A 19,050-nucleotide genomic window follows, 5' to 3' on the forward strand; every position below is an offset into this window, starting at 1 on the left:
CATCAACAGTGTATATTTTCTCTTTTTCAGAGCATTCTTTGTCAATCCTAAATATGGTTGTGTGTAAAAAATAAATAAATAATAATCCCAGCAGATCAGCAGTTTCTAAAATAATTAGAACACCAACAACCATGCCACATTCAAAGTCTATTAAACCATTCACTCTGTTGTCTTGACCATGTCTACATGCTTAAATGCATTGAGTTGCTGCTATGTGATTGGCTGATTAGGTATTTGTTTTGATCATGAGCCATACCTAATAAAGTGGCCAATAAGTCTACGTACCATTAAGTGGGTCAGATTTTACCTGTATTTCTAAAGGCATACACATCATAGTGTGTGTGTGTGTGTGTGTGTGTGTGTGTGTGTTTATGTTTATTAATATATTAATATATATTGTGTGACTCACAAAATAGCACACTCTAGTAATGCGTCTAATCATAGCTAATTCTTTGTCATTCACTGTCTCGTCCTTTTATTCAGAAATCTTTTCCCCTGCCATTTCCAATAATTCCTTAGAAAGCTGTTGAGAAGAGAAGTGGCCTTTACCAAACACTTCGAGTAGAATACAAATGCTTAGGTCTTAAGCCTTTGGGCCTCTCGATACACATGAGAGAATATTGATCCATCCTGCTGGTGTAAGAGCTGTAAAAATTGCGAATGTTTCGATGAATTGTTTTGATAAATCGATGTTCTTTGTCTAAGAAACTAAAACCTCATGAAATGGTCCAATACTCGAATAATTGCTGCTTAAAAACTGGCTTTGCATTAGGCTGTACAGTAGACCTGTAACAGTCAGTTCATCGATTTGTATATTTATTTATTTATTTTTCATTCATGTTCAAAAACTTTTGCCAGTTTCAGTAGAAAAAGTGGCTGTTGGAACGTTTCTTTTACCCATTTTTTTTCCTCGTCTTAGATTGCCATCATTTTAGAAAAATGTGTTAAACTTGTTGGCAATCATCCTTTGCCAAAACTAATTATCTAATTAACAAAACATAAATGCTTTTAATGTAGTAAAGATCATCTACAGTAAATTAATAATTACTATCATGGGCTTTAAGATTGTTTATTTAAGCCCTACAAAGGAAAGATTATTGTATTTTCAATAAGCAGATAGAATGATGTTTGGAACAACATGCTGCTGTTATCGGTGCCAAACACATTTTTAAATTCAATTCCATTATTCTTTTTATTTAGTGGCTGTACCAGAGCCAGTGATTAGCATAGAGAATACTGTTGTGTAACTGCTCGGTTAAAAACAAGTCTATCTTGCCAAAGTATGTAGTTTTCTGGCAAATCATAAAGTGGTTTGAAAATGGATTGTCTGCTTCGTCTTTTCTTTCTTTTATAATAAATGTCAATTTTAACAGTCAAGGAGGTGTTTGGGTTAGAAATATTTTTGTGCTTATCACAGCTGGGTAATTTTTTTTTAAAAAAGAAAAAGCTTTCTGTGATTTATGATGTGTTTTGGCACCAAATAAATTGCAGCTCAGTTGGAGTTTGAGCTCATTTTTTTCAATTAAATGTCAAATTGTTGCCACGTATTTGGTTCATGATCATCTGGCAGATTTTCATCACTAACGTCAGCAGTTTTGATAAAAGTGAAGTCTGTGAGTCGTTTTTAATTGCTTTGTCGGCCGAGCAGTAGAAAATATGTGGCGGTAACGAGCCGTATCAGGCTGTTTTCATCTCAAACTCCTCGGCACCATTTAACACTTTTACATTTTCCACCTGAGCTTTATTATTTATAACCCGGGACAGGAACAAGCTTTGCTGTACTTTTTCCTGTCAAAGTCACAGTGGACCCCGTCTGTGTAAACGAAAGTAGTGGCTCAGGTTGAAATGCTTGTCTATGTGGAATAACAGTGATTGACCAACATTGTGGAGAAACTGTTGTCATGGTGACAAAGAAAAGCTGATTTAGCTGTGCAGTGTACTTTTTTGGGACGAGTTCAGCTGATGTTAAAGTAACCTTTTCACAGGTTACCATATATAAAAGTATTGGGCTACACCTCTTAATGATTGAAATTAGGTGATTTCTCGCCCATTACCACAGCTGTATAAAATCAAGCACCTAGCCATGCAGCCTGCCTTTATAAACATTTGTGAGTATTAGTGAGTGATTTTTCTGTGGTAGGTCGAGGGGAATTTTAATGCTTCAGCTTACCAAGAAATTTTCTGGGAACCATTTGGGAATGTAATTTTCTGTCCATAAACTCATGGTTGCATGAGTTTTGGTGTTTACTGGCACACACAGACTCCTGACTTGAACTCCATCAAACACTTTTGGGATGAACTAGAGCAAAGATTGTATTCCAGGCCAGCTCATTCAACATCAGTGGTCTGACCGTACATACACTCTTCTGGATGAATGGGCAAAAATTCCCACAGACACATTTCAAACTCTTGTAGAGAGCCTTCCCAGAAGAGTGGAACCTGTTATAGCTGCAAAGGACGGGAGCAACTCCATCATTATGCCGATGAATTTAAACACTCAATATTGGTCAAATATTGGCGAGATATGTAATTGCATTTACACATTTATGGAGTATTGTTTTGTGGTCTAATGTCTGATTGAATATACCTAGCAGTTTGTTCGCAGTTGACTGGGTCATCATGAAAAAAGTCCCTCGTCCTATTTTCATCAGTCTGTTCATTCTGAGGAAAGGATTCCAAGAAGCACCTCAAAGTGTACTTTATGCTACTGTCACACTAATTGTAAAGTTCTTTTTGTTCCCCTTTTGAAAATGCCTGCCTTGTTCAGATGTACAAAAGTCCTAGTCCTCAACCCCACGAAAAGTAAAATTACCAGTGTTGCCATGGTAACAAAACTGGCAGTTCAGTAATCTTGACATATCTGTAATATGTTTTCACAAAAGAAATGCATTTTAAAATGTATGCGCTAATCTAGCCTTGGAACTACTGCAAAGTTAAATCCAAGTCCAAATAAATACTGCCGTATGTGTCGCATTCATATAGATGTTAATTGTTCTTGTTTGTGAATAGCCAAGCATAGAATAACCTGTGAATGTTTGCAAGAGGGTAGAGTTGAATAACTGATTTTGTTTTGTGTTTCAGGGACAGCCTGTTGGCCAGTGTGATTTCAATATCCGGCTGTTATGCATAGAAAAGGAAATAATTTCTCCCAGGAACGAAAAGATGAAGACTGGACAGATTGACAAGACCAAGGAGCCCTACAGTGTCCGACAAAAGCCCTTCTATGACATTCATGCTTCACGCAAGGTATTGTAATCAACGGTGCTCTTTTCCCTTTCCAGTCCATTTCCCTCTCCATTTCTTACACAGATGGCGCCCAGTTGAAGCAAAATCCAGCTTTTCAAACAAAGAAACACAGACGACCCAAATTCCTCACATATTGTTTCCTAAAATGAATTTGTTGAGCTAGTTGTGTCCCAGTTATATCCCTAGACGTTGTTTTCCAGGGCAACAGTAATTCATGAGCAAATTGGTCTGAGCTGGTGGGGGCAGACCAAGAGCAGCTGAAACACATCAATACACCAACTTCTTATAGCAAGCCCAGTCTCATAGAAGGAAGCAGGCGCCCTCTTGAGGTTGGGCCTAAGGGAGGGAACTCACAGCTACCTAGGCTGGGATGGATCATAATAGGTCTCAGGTGTGTGGTAGCTGTAAGCGTAACAATACACTGCTGGTGTTGCAAACTCTGACTAGGAGGAAAAAAACGAAACCTCACTTTATAACATTTTGGAGTGGTCGTCTCCTAGCATTGCTTTAATTAGCACATTAATACCATGAATAAACATAAAATACATTTCTATGTTTACTCAGATATATTTACTGTCTATTTTGGGTGATGTTTTTATGCTTTTGTCCTGTCGTACATCTTCATGGCCCAGGTTAGAGTACTGTGCTGTTCATAGGCTGCAAATGGCAGTGACTTTATTTCTCTCAAAAGATGTTAAGCCTCTCTCAAAGGCCTGCTCTTGTACCCTACAATCAGGTCTGTGGGAGGTCAGAGCACAATTAGTTTCATGTTTTGCTCGGACAAAGATCAGTTGGGAATGTTGGCGCTCCATATTCGGCGACGATCAAAGTGTTTGGAGGGGGTGAAGTTTTTGACATTTCTTCTGCTTTTTCCACTTCTTCTTCTGCCAACATTGATATCTTGGTGTTTTTCTGCTTTTGTGCAAAATTCCTAGTATGAATGGTTGCGTTACCTCTGGTCTAACCCTTTGCTATCGTCTTTTCTAAGACACTTTGTAAGGCATAACCTCTGCGAGCTTTGGGGTTCATGCTGATCGAGATTTTCTCGAAATGAAGTCAGAGCTGTCTGGTTTCTGACTGCTCTATTGTGTTTTTTCACTGGCCATCTGCTCCCCATACAGGCATATCTCTGTTGTATGGGACATTAAGAGGGAGAAGCTGGAATCTGTCTCATTAATTCATAGCAGCACAACCATCTACTTCATGGCATATCAACCAGAAATTCCATTTTGGGGATATTTCAGTCACAGGCTGGAGTTGTATGATAGCTTTTGTCTGTTGCTAGGCTCCTGTTTTTTATCTCGCACACTTACACATTCATGTCGCCATTTCCCCACCAATTGGGAACATTTATTCTTTTTGCTTCCTCCACTTTTCCAATTATCTTACAAAGAACCCTTTTAGTTTTACAGAATTTGTCCATCGGGGCAACCAGATAATATATTTTTGGAATTTCCCTCTTATGAGGATTGAGTGGACTTGGCTGACAGTAGCCAATAATTCTGATCTTGCTCTACAATTAATTGTATTCATGGCATGTTTAATTTAGTTTGATGTGATGCACACTGCTTCTTCATTAGTTGAAGAAAAACTGTGGCCAAATTAGATTTTCTTACATGAATCTGATATAAATCAGGCCCTTCAATTACAATTATCATAAATTACAAAGCTTGTGAAAAGAAATTGTGTGTAATTTGTTTTTTCATCATTGAATACAGCAAAATAAAATATCGAATTATAATTTTAAATATCTTCATAAACTAATAGTATTCGTTTTCGGGTTTTTAAAAATTGTGATATAATTTTTTTTAATTGAAATTCAGTCACGGCTAATATTTATTGTGATATTGCTCGATGTTTAAATGCTGCAGTTTTCTCCTGGTTGTTATGATGAAATCTTTAACTAACTGTCAAATATGCTCTTATCTCAACTTACTAATAAATGTTCACAAGTAAATTAGTTTGATCTGTGCACTTGTACAATATTCTAAATATCATTTTGGGATGGCTGATGTTTCACAATAAAAACAAAAATGCACATTATTCTCAATACATTAAAAAAATTCTCTGGTAATTGGACTGAGAATGTATTCGGCAGAAATCTTCCCTTCGTGGCATTAGACATCAAGTCAAGACTGGAATGTCTGGTCATTTTCTTGCTTGCAGAGTTTAAGAGTATTGGCAATTTCCACAGATGATCAGTTTACAAGGTAGAAATTCATATTCCCTCCTGGATTACAGAAAAGAGTGTTACAGTCTCAGCCCACTGGAAGCTGGCAAGTTTCCCTTAAGAGTGAACTAATCATAAAACTCAAGTCTAAGTTTTATTAACTTTTTGGTGTGTGATAGAACTTTTTCAAACAGGTGGTTTTTGACCTTGATGATGAACTCTTAAAAAATTGGAGCTTATTAGTCCTGAAACCTAGCAAAAATTTGGTGGTTATTTTTGGCAGGTATGGGCGTCAACAGAAGGTATTGTGTGGTTGAGCACCAATCAGAAATATATATCCACACATGCACAGTGCTCTGAAGAAGAACAAGAACAATACTAGTAACACAGTGTCTAAAGACGCAACTTAACTTGTCTCTTTGCCAAGCTGTCTATTATGTCTAGTTACAGTCCGGGTTCATTCCTTAAAGATGTTTTTTTCTTTTTTTTGTTATGCCTGAATGGTTCATAGGTCAGTGTTAGGGCTGAACGATTATGGAAAATAATCTAATTGCGATTTTTTTGCCCCAATATTGCGATTGCGATGCGATATGCGATTATTTTTTAAGGTCTTTGTCTTCTGTATTATTAAACAAAGACAAGCAATACATCATATAGTATGGCCAATACTATATTACATTAATTTTAAACTGTTCTTTCCTGGAAGACAGACCTCTGTTATGATGACATGAGGTTATGCATGAATTGATGACTGACATTTTTATTTAACTTCTTCAATCACAACAGTATATTTGAACATACACAATAGTTTATTTTTAGCTTACAAACATCTGAGCATAAAGTGCTGACAAGGAACCCTGGTGTAAACATTAAAATGAAAGTCAGTACAATGTGCAGATTGCAGAAATATACATAAACAAAATCAGTGGCTTTACCACACTCAGTTTTTCGACATCTGTGAACTACTAGACAGTCATTCAATTAAAAAATAATATTAAATAAATAAAACTAATAAATAAAAAATACACACATCTTACTGATCTCTGCAGTCAGTAACATTACACATAAAGTGCAAACATAATAGCAATTGTATAAACACACACACAAACACGCCTTTAAAATTTAAAGGCGTGAAATTGGACGGTCTAGCCTTCTGAATCAGAAGGCTAGTTCTGATTAGCGTCACCGCTGTCTCGGTGGAGTTTAATAAACTCGGCCGTCTGCTTCTTGCTATCTAAAATATAACCAGACACTGGTGTAAATTCTCGACTGTCTCATACTTCTGTTTAATAAGTTTTCTGTTTGACGTTTAGTCAGCTGTGTGAAAACCAAGGAGGAACCCACCCGGGGGATTAATAAAGTTTTATTTTATCTAATCTAATAACTTTAATCTCAGCCAAACCGATTTACTCACGAACAAACAAAACACTGAAAAAAGCCCAACAATAACATTTTTAGGTTGTCTAAGTGACTTATATATTACGTTTAACCCGAGCAGCGAAACTCCGCGGTGATCTGAAAATGATGTGCCGGGAGTTGTGCCGTTCTCGGCCGCATCAGTAACCCTCGAGCTCCCGGCTAGCTGTCGAGCTGGTGGGTAGCAGACGCCTCTGAAAACGTCGAAGCACTTTTGCAAATATGGGATATCTTGATAAACCGAGCAGATATTTGATGTTTACACAACTACTTTCTCGCCTGAAAATATTTTAAAAGTTTATTTTGTGACCCAGAAAGATTAGTATGAGTAATTTTAAAACTTAGTAGCGGCCGCCATTGTTGGAAACTGGAGTTTGGCTGGGCCGCGCTATGAATTCTGGGATATGGTAGTAATTTGGACAGCCTTCGGCGCGTCGCTGTGACGTAATCTGTCTACAAATGCGGCCTCAGGAGGATGCAGCCCATGAATTTGGACATGTCCAGAGTATAATCGCAGCCTTTGCGGTTAGAAAATTGCACTTGATCATGTCGCGATATTATCGCAAATGCGATATATCGTTCAGCCCTAGTCAGTGTTAAGGGGCTTAACAAACAACTAAAACAAAAGACAAACAGCCAATGTCCAAAGAAAGGCTTTGAAAAACCCTCAGAAAGCCCGTTGCTGAAAATTCAATAATAAAAAAAAGTGTAGAAGAATTCAAGAAAATTATTTCATTTTTTTTAAGCTACTAAAATCCATGTTTTTAGTAGGCAAAAGAATGCAGAATTTGTTTTATTTTAATGAATAACATGAAAATGAGTTGCTGTTGTGAGCATATGAGCAGATGTCTTCTGGTGGAAAGGTCTGTCTGTGAGGGGAAGAAAGAGAAACAAGTTACATCTGTTCAACTCAATTAATTGCTCTTTAAATTAGGAATAAATTTAAACGGGCTTTTCTTCTTTAAATTTCTGTTTTTTTATTCATTTTTTAAAAGCAATCATGCAGTGAGGCCTTTTGTAAAGCGTGCAGTAATTAAATGTGGTTCAAGGTGTATTCAGATTCAATTAAGTCACAGTTTAGTAACCTTAACATTAAAAAAGGATATTAGAAGGTCTAGGTTTTGCTGTGCCCTTTTTATAGAGTTTCTAATATCTCACCGTCATGTATCCTATTGTAGGCCTAAGATGAATAAAGATCCCCTACAAAGTACTAGAGGTGGGAATCGCCATACATCCCACGATACGATATTATTGCTATTTTTAAAAAATATTTTGCGATATTCAGATTCTGTACATAAAGGTAAACTTTATCAATATTCATTTTATCTAATATCAAAGTCTCACACTCAGTCTTTCTCTCATTTCAGTTTTATTGTTGACAAACTGGACGGTTTGTATTACAGTCTAGTCCAACTTAACTGAATGCAACCATCTGGTACACTTATAGCTATTCTGAACTTTCGCAATTTATGAAAACTATGCAGCCCATTCAGCAACTGAAGAATTTGAAAGTAAATTAAAACAAAATATAGTTTTACATTAAATAAAAAAGTTTTAAACTTAATTAAAACAAAACATGTCTTAAATTAAAATAAGTAAACTGTCATGTTTGTTGCTGCCAAAAAAAAAGTTAAACACATTTGGACATTGAAGGAATGTCAGGATTCTTGCTCAGAAAAAGGAGCTGATCAACATGCTCTGAAGTCAGCATGTTCCAGTCCACAAAAACTTTTTTTGTAACAAAATATCGATTTCTGCTGTCCCTGTATCGATACATTATTAGCAAACAAAATATCACGATACTACACAGTATCGATTTTTTCCCCCCCACCCCTACAAAATACCGATATCTCCAACACAGCTAGCATCTTCTCCCTGGAAACTAGAAAGTCATGAAATGGGGAAAGAAGAACCAACTTTCTTAGCTGAACTCAATGTCATCTTGAAACACCTTTTTTTTTTTTTTTTTTTTCTAACTGAGATTGAATTTGGATAGAGACCTGAAAAATGGTTATCTGGATACTTTTTTTTTGTGAGATTGCAATCTTTTCACAGAGCACTAACCTAATCACACTGGGCGAGATTAAGGTTTAGAGTAGCATGCTGAATATTAAAAAAAAAAGCAATGAAATAGACTTCCCTTTAAAATGTAAGTAGAAAAGTGAAATAGATTTTAGGGCAAATGCTCTATAAAATCACTAGGGGTAGATTTTGAATGAAGGCAGTTTTGTTTGGTTACTTTTTGTTTGTGTGCTGCTGTGATGGCTGCTTTTCTCCTGCAGTTTCCTGATGACAAAATAAGTTGAAAAGTTGGACCGAAAGTATTCAGAATAGTCGCTTAGAATATCTGTTAGTTTGTGTGCAGTTCATGTTGTCCAAGTGGCCCGAATAGTTTCCCTTGTTGGCAACATTGTGCTTTGCTTTAGATTTCACTGGTATTCCTATTAAATGGTCAGTGAGTATAAATTAGTAGTGCACTGATTGTCAGCAGTTGGTGACATATGGCCTTGAGGCTGCCTACACCTGATAAGCAGCTGCAGAATCTGTGCTGAGAGTTTAACCTAACATCATTTGAGTTGTCTGCTTTATACTTTAGGCTGTGAAAAAGGCAAACTGAAACGCGTGCATGTTTTAAATTATACCAGGAATTTATCTCTGCAAAGCCAGAAGGAGACGGAGTTTCTACGTAAGGTTTTAACTAAATGGAAGCACTTTCAAAATTCAGTTGGAAAAAGTTCATCCCCGATGGTAGTGCTGCAGATGTGCGAGACTGAAGCAAGCTACACCAACATTTCTCTTGTTAAATAAAACTAGTTCATGGTCAGAAGGCCAAAGTTACACTTTCAGATGGCCGATGGCCAAAATGTGATGAGAAGCCTTTTTATTCTTTCCCGGCTCCCATTCCTCAGTATTAATGGTTCTTGATTTCATGTAAACGTCCTCCCTTCATGGTGCTCTTGTTGCATTTCCCTGACTCATGAGTCAGAGTTCATGTTTGTCAGTCGGAGCAGGTATACTGTGGTGGGGCCGGAGGAAAGTAACGCCTCCGGAACAGCATGTCTCATTAGCTGAAGGCTGTCAGTCGGCTGGTTTCCCGTTGCTCCCTGACCTCACACCTCTGTCAGTCGAGTCTCCAGCTGTTGGTGCTGAAGAAGCAAGCACTCAGGTTTCCATCTTTTTTTTACCTCCTTCATGTGGGTGTTTTAACTTGGTTTAAAAAAACAACAACAACACAAACACGCTTTTATCACAGCTTAATATAAAAGTTCCTCTGTGGTGATCTACCCAACATACTGGATAATGGGCAAGCTAGTAAGATCAAATCTACATTATTGACCTTCATATCTACAAGATTTATTCGTCCTAATTAAGGCCAGAAAATTATCTAATTTGAGGCTGGGGGAACTCTAACGGCTCAGCTGCATGTCCCACCTACTTTATGAAATGCACTGCAAAAAAAAAGAAGGAAAAAGTGTCAGCCTGCACCTAAGGCCATGGTAATACATCCTCCACGGTTAGGTTCAAGAACAAGCTGCACTTCATAACCTGCGTCCTCACTCTCTCTCTTGCTGCTGTGCCTGCTGCTGCACCCACTCATAGGGAAACATGTTGACTGTTGTATAAGGGCTTATGCTGCGTGGAAGAACACACAACATGGACTGGATGACTAATGTTTGTTTACCTCAGTTGCTTTGAGATTTTTTAGTTTTCTTCAAAGCCTCCAAGACATTATGCAAGAGCTGATGATGCATGGCATATCTATACAGTAAAGGTCGGATTCACTAACGGGAAAGCAGCTAAATATGTAGCAAAATCAAGTGAGGCACATTCTTTTATTTGTTCTGCTTGCCTGCTCTCCTTCCTCCTTCCAGGCTCAGGGCGGATGACGAAACACGTGTCCTCTGGGTCAGGTCAGCAGGTGTCCTTGCATTTTGCTACTCTGCTTTTAGGCTGCTGGTTTCTTCTTCTTTTTAAACCATGGTCGTTTCAGGGTGTCCTTGTCCCCATCCATCCTAATAAAAAGCCAGCAGCACAACTTCTATTATGTTAAACTGATTTTTTTTTTAAATATAATTTTTAATCATTTCTGTGCTGTGAATTTTAAAGTCAAAATTGTGTTATTATTATTTTTTAATTTGTACAAGGACATAAAAACCTGAGTGATACTGCAGCTATTGCATTATTTCGTTTTACAAAAGAGGAAAAAATGTTTTTGAACATAACCATGGAAACAGCATCTAAGCTTCAAGCTCCAAGTTGACATTTCCCATGGCAGCTGCTGGCTGGCTTGAACCTGAAAGGTGAAATTATTACAGACACAGTATAAATTCCTGTGAGGCCCTATGGACTACAAAATGTCACACTGTGTATCTGTATAGAGAATGTTTTTCACCCTCTTTCCAAAACATGATCCTATTAAATGCATCTGTTTCAGAAGAAGGACCTACATAAAGGTAAATATCAATAAAGTCTTGTTTAAATTGCTTATGTAATACATGAGTGATAATCAACAGGAGATGAGAAGCAGCCAATAGACGGTGCCTGTTCATTTAAAACTCTCACACGTGTACCCGTCTGTTTTGAAATGCCTCCATAACGTGTTTCAGACTAACTAAAAGAAACTGCCCCAAATACATTATTACTACTCACCTGTGTTTGATATGTATACAACATATGTGTTATATGTATGCAAACTGCCACATAAAATTTTTATAAACTTAAAAAAATATATAGACATATTGTCTTCATGTAGGTAATCAACCAGAGAAATTTCGTGGTAATTTCTAGTAATTCAGGCCTTTGGAAGTTTCCTGGGAATATCATGCATCATTAGTTTTTACCAAGTTCACTCTCATCCCTTATAGAGGCATTTTTACAGGTCTCTGTTACAGAGTTTTTGCAGACACATTTTGAGTGTGGTGCATTCACATACTTCGTAATTTTCCAGGAGCAAAATATACATTATTTAGTATAAGGTTAGTACTGCTACATTTGTTAGTATTAAAAGGTTGAATTGTATCCATTCTGTTGATGCATATACATTTTCTCCACAGCCCAATTACACATAGAAAGCAAGTGCAGTTGTTTTTCCTAAACAAGAAGGGTAGTCTAAAATATTTATGCTCCAGCGTGAAGCAAGAAATTTACTCAATTAATGATCCAATTAGTAAACAGAAGAAAAGGTCATCTGCAAATATTTTAATTGATTAGAATAGTTTCATTTTATCTGACAAGTAAGCCTCCCTTTTTCTTTTAGACTTTTAGTTGTCTAGTCATTGGACAAACACACAAATGGAATGACTTTTTGGTTAACGAGGATTATTTGCCAGTGTGAGCTGTATGCCTGATTGTTAGGGACATACGAGATGTGCCATTACCAATGGCCTGGGTTTGATTGTCTCTAGTCTACACACTCAACTGTCAAATAAAGTGAGCAGTTACTTAAATCAACCTTTTTCTGCTAAAAGTTAGTTGTTTTTTTTAATGCTTTGGAGTATGCCTTTGCTATTCAAGGTTTTTGTTTAATATCAAAGTTTAAGGTCAGTAATAGTATAACCACATCTAAATCCTGACATGTAACTCCTTTGAACTCTTCTACACAAAGTCCGATCTTTTACCTTTCAGATATGCAGCCAACTCCAAAACCATCACACTCTCTTCTCTTACTGACAGCACAGCATGCTATCGGAGCCCAGTAAAAGGCTGCCTCCTGGTCATTGCCTTTTCACACTGACACTCTGTCTGCTGTCTGTATGAATGTGTCTGAGTATGTGGGCTGTGTTCAGCACTGCTGTGCGTTTGCAGTAGTCAGTTTATCTTTCCTGTCTTGGAGGCAGACCGGTAATGCGTCTAACTGGCAGTGGTGTAGCTTCAGCACAGACTTGGACTGGCTAAAGTCCCATCTCTTTCCTATGATCACTTAATTAATGCCCAAAATATTGATATTGCTCAAATATTGTCATTTTTACTGTCTCTTTGCAAAGGTTTCCACTGCTTGTACCAACTTGTAATTTTTTTTTTTTTTTTTTTTTTGGTTGTAACCCAGTCTTTAGACCCACTCCATACCCTTTTACCTCTTGACCAGTCATTGATCAATATGCAAGTATTGCATTACCTAACCATCAACAATACCTGGTGGCTTTTTTTAATAATGACTCACAGAGTTTGCTTAATTAGTTATCTATATTTTACAGATGTCCTCACAAAGAAAGCCCAGTAAATACAGTTACCTATATCTCTAAAATAGAATTCAGTCCAATGCAGAAATAACACTATCAGAGAGGTGTTAATGAAGCTCTGCGTTAATAATTCTTTAGTCAATAGGGTTACTGAACCAGACTTAATATTATTCATTATTATGCTGAAAGTTTTTCATGATCTTGTAAAAACTTTTTCCAATTTTGTGGCTAGAAATGTTGGACCATGTCCATCAGTCATCAAGACACCTGTCCGGTTAAACCAAATTCCCCTCATAACACATTTTAATTTCACGCTGCGCCCTTGTGATTTTTCATCATCTTTGGCCGCTTCTAGTTTAATCGTCTAAGTGTTAATAATTGAGTTTTTTCTGGAAGTGTCAAATCAAATACAATCAATTTTCTTTTTTTTTAAAGACACTGACATTTTCAAGACTGGATAACCATGTTTAACTCCAGGCCAGCCAGTGGTTTAGCTGCCTTGCACACTCTGATGTGGGCTTTTCATCTAATAGGCAACTGCACACAGCCTTTATAGAACCATTCACATTAGGGTTGAAAGTAGGGCTGGGCGATATGACCCAAAATTCATATCTCGATATTTTTTAGCTGGATGGCGATATAAGATATATATCTCGATATATTTTTTTAAAGCCATAAAGTAAGAACAAAAAGAGAGTTCTTAGTCAAAGCTGTGTCCCAGATGTCACACAGGCACTTTTATTAACATAGAGCAGATGTACATAAAATTTACTCAAAAATAAATTATGAGCATTTATTAAATAATAATGCTCCATAAATAAAAGAAAACAATGTTGTTTTTGTCCATAACAAAAAGCTCACAATTGTGCAGTCAAAATGTAAACTAAAAGATGCTGAGCACAATAACAAAGACAGATTTCACAGCTGCTCTGTTCCCAACTTGTACTGCGTGACTGACAGCCTGGAGTTTGAAATCCGCTTCGCAACCACGTCTCTTAACAGGTGCCATTTATAGTCCTTATACACAGTAGGGTAATATTACGTTGAAGCACAGTACGTATCACTCCGCGAGGCTCAGCCGTAATGCTCCGACAATCCATCAAGCGGTGCAGCTCCGTAGCTTACTAAAGTCGTACTAAAACATTTTTTGACAGATTGCTGAGCGCCGTGTTCCACATAAAATCGGTTCGCGGCCATCAAGCACAACCAGAATTCATACATAAGGCGCGCTGTCAACTTTTGAGAAAATGAAAGGATTTTAGTCCGTGCAGCACCTCTGGGCTGCATGGCGTTAGCGTGGTTAGCTCGTTAGCGTGGTTAGCTAGCTAACACGTTGACGCCGTCCAGCCCCACGCACGGGGCGATGCGCAGTAACTCGTTAACGGAGATTTGCCGTGTCCATCTTGTCGCTTCCTGCAGGTGAAGCGATGGGGGACGAGGAGTTGTGTTCAGTGAAGGAGAGGCGAGGCCGAGTAACATTGCGTAAAGACGAAAGTGGACGAAAGAGAGGCAAACCTGCGGCTCCACAAGTATAATTATAACGTAACATAGACTATATCGATATAAAGGATATTGTCACATCTTATATCTCGTATAAAAATATATCGATATTTTTTAAAAACTCGATATATCGCCCAGCTCTAGTTGAAAGGTTCCTCCAGCAACAGCCCCACAGTATGACTGGAATATCAATCCATCCTTTCCACCTTTGATTCAGCCCCCGCACCTAGACCTCCTTAGAGTAAAGAGGATGAGCAGGCTGCAGGAAAATACAAAGGCTTTAGGAAACGAAAGTGCTTAATAACAGTCCAGCTGTGGTGAGGAAGAGATTGTTATATTGCACAAAAAATAAGCCAGTGTTACTTTAATAAGAATGAGCTGCATTATCCTGAATGCTTGGATCATTTCTATAAAAACACACCATAAGATGCATTTTGCATACATTATCCTATTTCTACTCTTTATAAAATGTCACTGTAGATATTCTTCATTACTTCATTACAAACATTCTGGGACAGATTCCTTATAAATATTTTCACACGTAGCTCTGTTTGGTCACTTGCAACTTTCGCAGTGGAAACATCAATTCATTTGTTTGTTTGTTTTTAGAAATTGAATAGTAAGAGTTCAGTACACCTTTAATGCCTCCTGGTTTATTTCATCTTGGTAGGACTGCACGGCATTTTGACTTTTAGTAGAAATGCACAGAAAATGTTTTTACCTTTTGTCAGTTTCATTTTACTTGGTATTTCACACAAGCATTTGTAGTTCAGCCTAATACAGTCTGTCATTCTTAACCACATGGGGATGGGTCATTCAAAGTCATCTTCTAGATCACAGCTGTAATTTTGACCAATGGGATATTTTGTGGAAGCAGCAGAAAAGCTAAAAATGGTGCAGACTGGAGAAGACAACTGGATTAAATAAGAGTAATAAGAGAAAACTGTTAAAATCTTTACCACAGTAGTGATTCCAGGTTTTTTAGACCAAAAAATCCCCAAAGAAAAGCAATTTCACAACTTTTACGAAGCCTTCATTTTCAGTTTGTTTTTGAAGGTGAATCTGACTTTACTGCAGTTAAATGGATGAGAAATTATGGCGACACAGGTCGAAACGGTCCGATATCAAACTCCAAATGTATTTGATAAATTTGTTTGTTCTTCTCGGTTGACTGGTGGCATTTGCACATTTATTTCTCTGTCACTGTCATTTTTCTCCTTGTGCATCAAGTCATCAGAGCGTCAGGGCCATTACCTAGCTGGCTGTCAACAGCTGTCACTAGAGCTAAAATGATCAGTAGATCGAAACAAAAGCAATCTGCAACACTTGCTAAGCAAACAACTTATCTGAAATTATAAAAAACGTATAATTTATGTGTATACTTTTCACAACAAATTATTATTAAGTTATTCATGAAAAATATTAGTTGAATTTCAGTTCTGGTGAACTGAAATGAGCTCACTGACATCATCTCTGTGCTCCCGAAAACGTTCTAGTCCATCAAGGCATTGACAGAGGACCTGCGTGGTGTCCTGTGTGGTTTTACACTGGGATATTTACAGTGTGTCCTTTAGATGCCTTGGGCTTCAGGGTGAGGCCTCCTGCTTGTTCCTGCTTAAGGCTCATTGTTGTGTTTCTCAGCTCGTTCCCGAGCCATTTTTGAAGTGTGGTAGGGCCTAATGTCCTGCTGCGGCATGTTGTTGCTCTCTGGCAGTGTCATAGTCACGGTTGGTCTGCCAGGACTGAAGGATTCTCAGCAAAGCATTGCATTCTTCACCAGAGAGCAGTGTTATTCTCTTCACCTGGGAGTGGTTTTACTGTTTCGACTGGTGAGTGTATAGCTTCCAATAAATATCTATGTTCTGACCATTATGGCATTTTTATTTTATTTTATTTTACTGAATCTGTATATATTCAGATAACCTGAAATGACTTTCTCCTGTGTCCTTTGCTTATATAAAATATTCCTTTTACTCTGTTAAAGACGAATCACCGTAAGAAAAAGAGGGAAGCAGAGTAGCATACTTCATGTCATTTCAATCCTATCAGTATTTGCTGGATATCATTCATCACTGTGTCCCTTTGTGAAATGAGCTCGAACGTGAAACACTGGTGAAGAAATTGGTCTGACTTCCATCACTCTGTCATTCAGTCTCTCTCAACCTGAGAAAAAGTGCTCTGTATATTACTGATTTATCTCCCCGAGCGTCTTCGTTGTCCTGTCTCTGCCGTGGAGTCTACGATAAAGTCCTGATCTCTTAATGGGGCTTTGCTATTCACCTTAACCTACTTGTCCCAGGCTCAGCTCTGTGTTTCCTTCCTAAAGAGGTTTAACCATAAAAGCAGGGTCGCTGCCCCCTCTCTGCATTATCACTCCAAGGAACTTCCTTACTGTAGGAGTACGTGTGAGTGAAAGTCTTCTTTTCTGCTCATCACTCCATCCAGGGTTCACTGTGCTTGCCGAAGGTGGTGGGTGGGTGTGTTAAGATGGCAAGAGAACTGAAATGGAACTCCCAGATCTTACCGCCTACGTGCCATTTCTTCATAAAGACACCATTTCTTTTAATCTGGCTACCTGCCTTCTCCATGTCAGCATGGTTGTCAAGCTTTGTGTGATCTGCTGTGACTCATTCATCATTCTGGAGAGCACTGATGTTGCTCCACTTTCTTTGCAGATATGGCAGGGAGTGAACACTTTGCCGTTGCTTTAGATAAATGCATCTGCGCCCCTCTAAGGCTAATGACTTCTCTTACTTTCCTGGAACACATCGTCTGAAAAACGAAAAAGTATTTTGTGGAACTCCTCTAGTGGTATAATAGACATGCTATTTGAATGCAAATTCATCATCTTTGAAGAAGAACTGAATGCTGCTACACGCTTTATGCTGCAAATGACCCAAGGATCACACCATTTTCCATAGCATCCATATCACTGAGATCACCATTTCAGCAAAGGTGATGAGTTATTGTGTAAATCAAGTGGTATAACAGCAGGACAGAGATCAGTGGATGAACAAAAGAATAGATAACCGCAAGATAACTATTGATAATAGTCACACTCTCTAGTCCTGCCGCGCTGGTAAAATTTCATAGAAGCTGTCAGATTTTTTTTTTATGCTACCAAATGGATAAACTTGACTGTGGAGCCTTTTGACCACAAGTAATGCAATGGAATGTTTTGAGGTTTTTTTTTCCATGAGTGGGTCCCCTTTTCATTTTTACTGTGCACACAAGTGTGTGAAAGCAGGTTTTTGCTTCGAGCTTTACATACTCCACTGTCCTAACTGCTGGTTGCAGCACTGTGGAAAGAATCGTAGCAATATGTGAGCAGTAGAGGTAAAAATAAATAAATACAAAAATAAAACTGGCTTTGCAGATGTTCAGTGGAAAAAGAAACACCTCAAGGACAAAGACTAATTATAAAGCATAATGTTATTTTAACCTTTAACTTCTAATAACAAGGCTATCAGAATGTTTTGGCACCATGAATATTTTTTCTTTCAGTAAATAAAAGGTGAAAGTCTTTATTTAAAAATTACAGGAAAAAATAGTGCCATGCATGTGGTATAACAGGTAATTTCTATATTTGTGTCTTAATATCAGTATCTTTGTATCCCCATTTCTTTTTAAAAATGCAATAAGTGAATAAGTGTCCGTCTTCACAGCAGATTTTTTCTGATGTATTGTACAGCAGAATCTGCTCTCTTCAAAGAGAATTTTTGTGGCAGAGTATATCATCATAGATCACAGAGCAGCTCAATCTGTTGGTCTAATGCTGGACAAAATACTCAGGTCAGCGGGACCTTAACAGGAGAGACCGTCTATATAAGAATTCTATGGTCTTCTGGTTTTAACAGGCTTTTTGAGCCCTGCGCTGAGTGGAAATTTAGCTGTCTCATTCCACACTTTCTTGTATTTGTGATTGAGCTTATAATTTGGTTTGTCTCCAAGCAGCACCAGGACAGATGACAATCTCTCATCTCCTATACTACGAGTGTGTGTTAGCTCATCTTGGCTCTAATCATAGTTGGCAGTCTTCATATCTACTGAACACTTTGCTATCTCCTAGTCAGCAGGCACTTTACAATGTTCATGGCTGCTTATTGAAATGTCATGGCTGGACAATAAGTGGAGATGTATGCAGGCAATGTTAATTAAAGTTTAATTACCTCACTTTATTGTCTGTCATTACAGCAAAGACATGATAGAATATATTATAAAAGGTAACCCCTGTTCCACCTTTCAGTACCTTTCTGCATGGCTAGAATGCATTGCTTTCTGCTGTAGCACATCTTGATGGCTTTGATATGATACCTGATATCTACTGCAGTGCACTAATGCATTTGCTTTCTGTTTTATTGACCAAAGCCATTTCCTGCTTGCCGAAATATATTTACACTCTGCATGAACATACCAAATGCCAAAGATCAGTGAAGGTTTGCAAAAACAGCATAAGAAGCTTCCTCCAGCATAACTACAGCAGATAATGATAACGCAGATTTTTTTGTTTTGTTTTGGAGTTGTTTTTTTTTTTTTAAT

General features: G+C 37.8%; 1 protein-coding gene across 1 annotated transcript in view; it reads left to right on the plus strand.

Moving 5' to 3' along the window:
- The window catches only part of rngtt (RNA guanylyltransferase and 5'-phosphatase), a 120,809-nt gene that overhangs the window by 47,913 nt on the left and 53,846 nt on the right, over positions 1 to 19,050 (plus strand). Inside the window, exon 11 of the mRNA XM_082505232.1 lies at positions 3,082 to 3,246. Coding sequence (XP_082361358.1) covers positions 3,082 to 3,246 — 165 coding nt within the window. The remainder of the gene's footprint in view (positions 1 to 3,081; positions 3,247 to 19,050) is intronic.

Source organism: Aulonocara stuartgranti, assembly GCF_965226115.1.
Source record: "Aulonocara stuartgranti genome assembly, chromosome: 15".
Classification (NCBI taxonomy): domain Eukaryota; kingdom Metazoa; phylum Chordata; class Actinopteri; order Cichliformes; family Cichlidae; genus Aulonocara; species Aulonocara stuartgranti.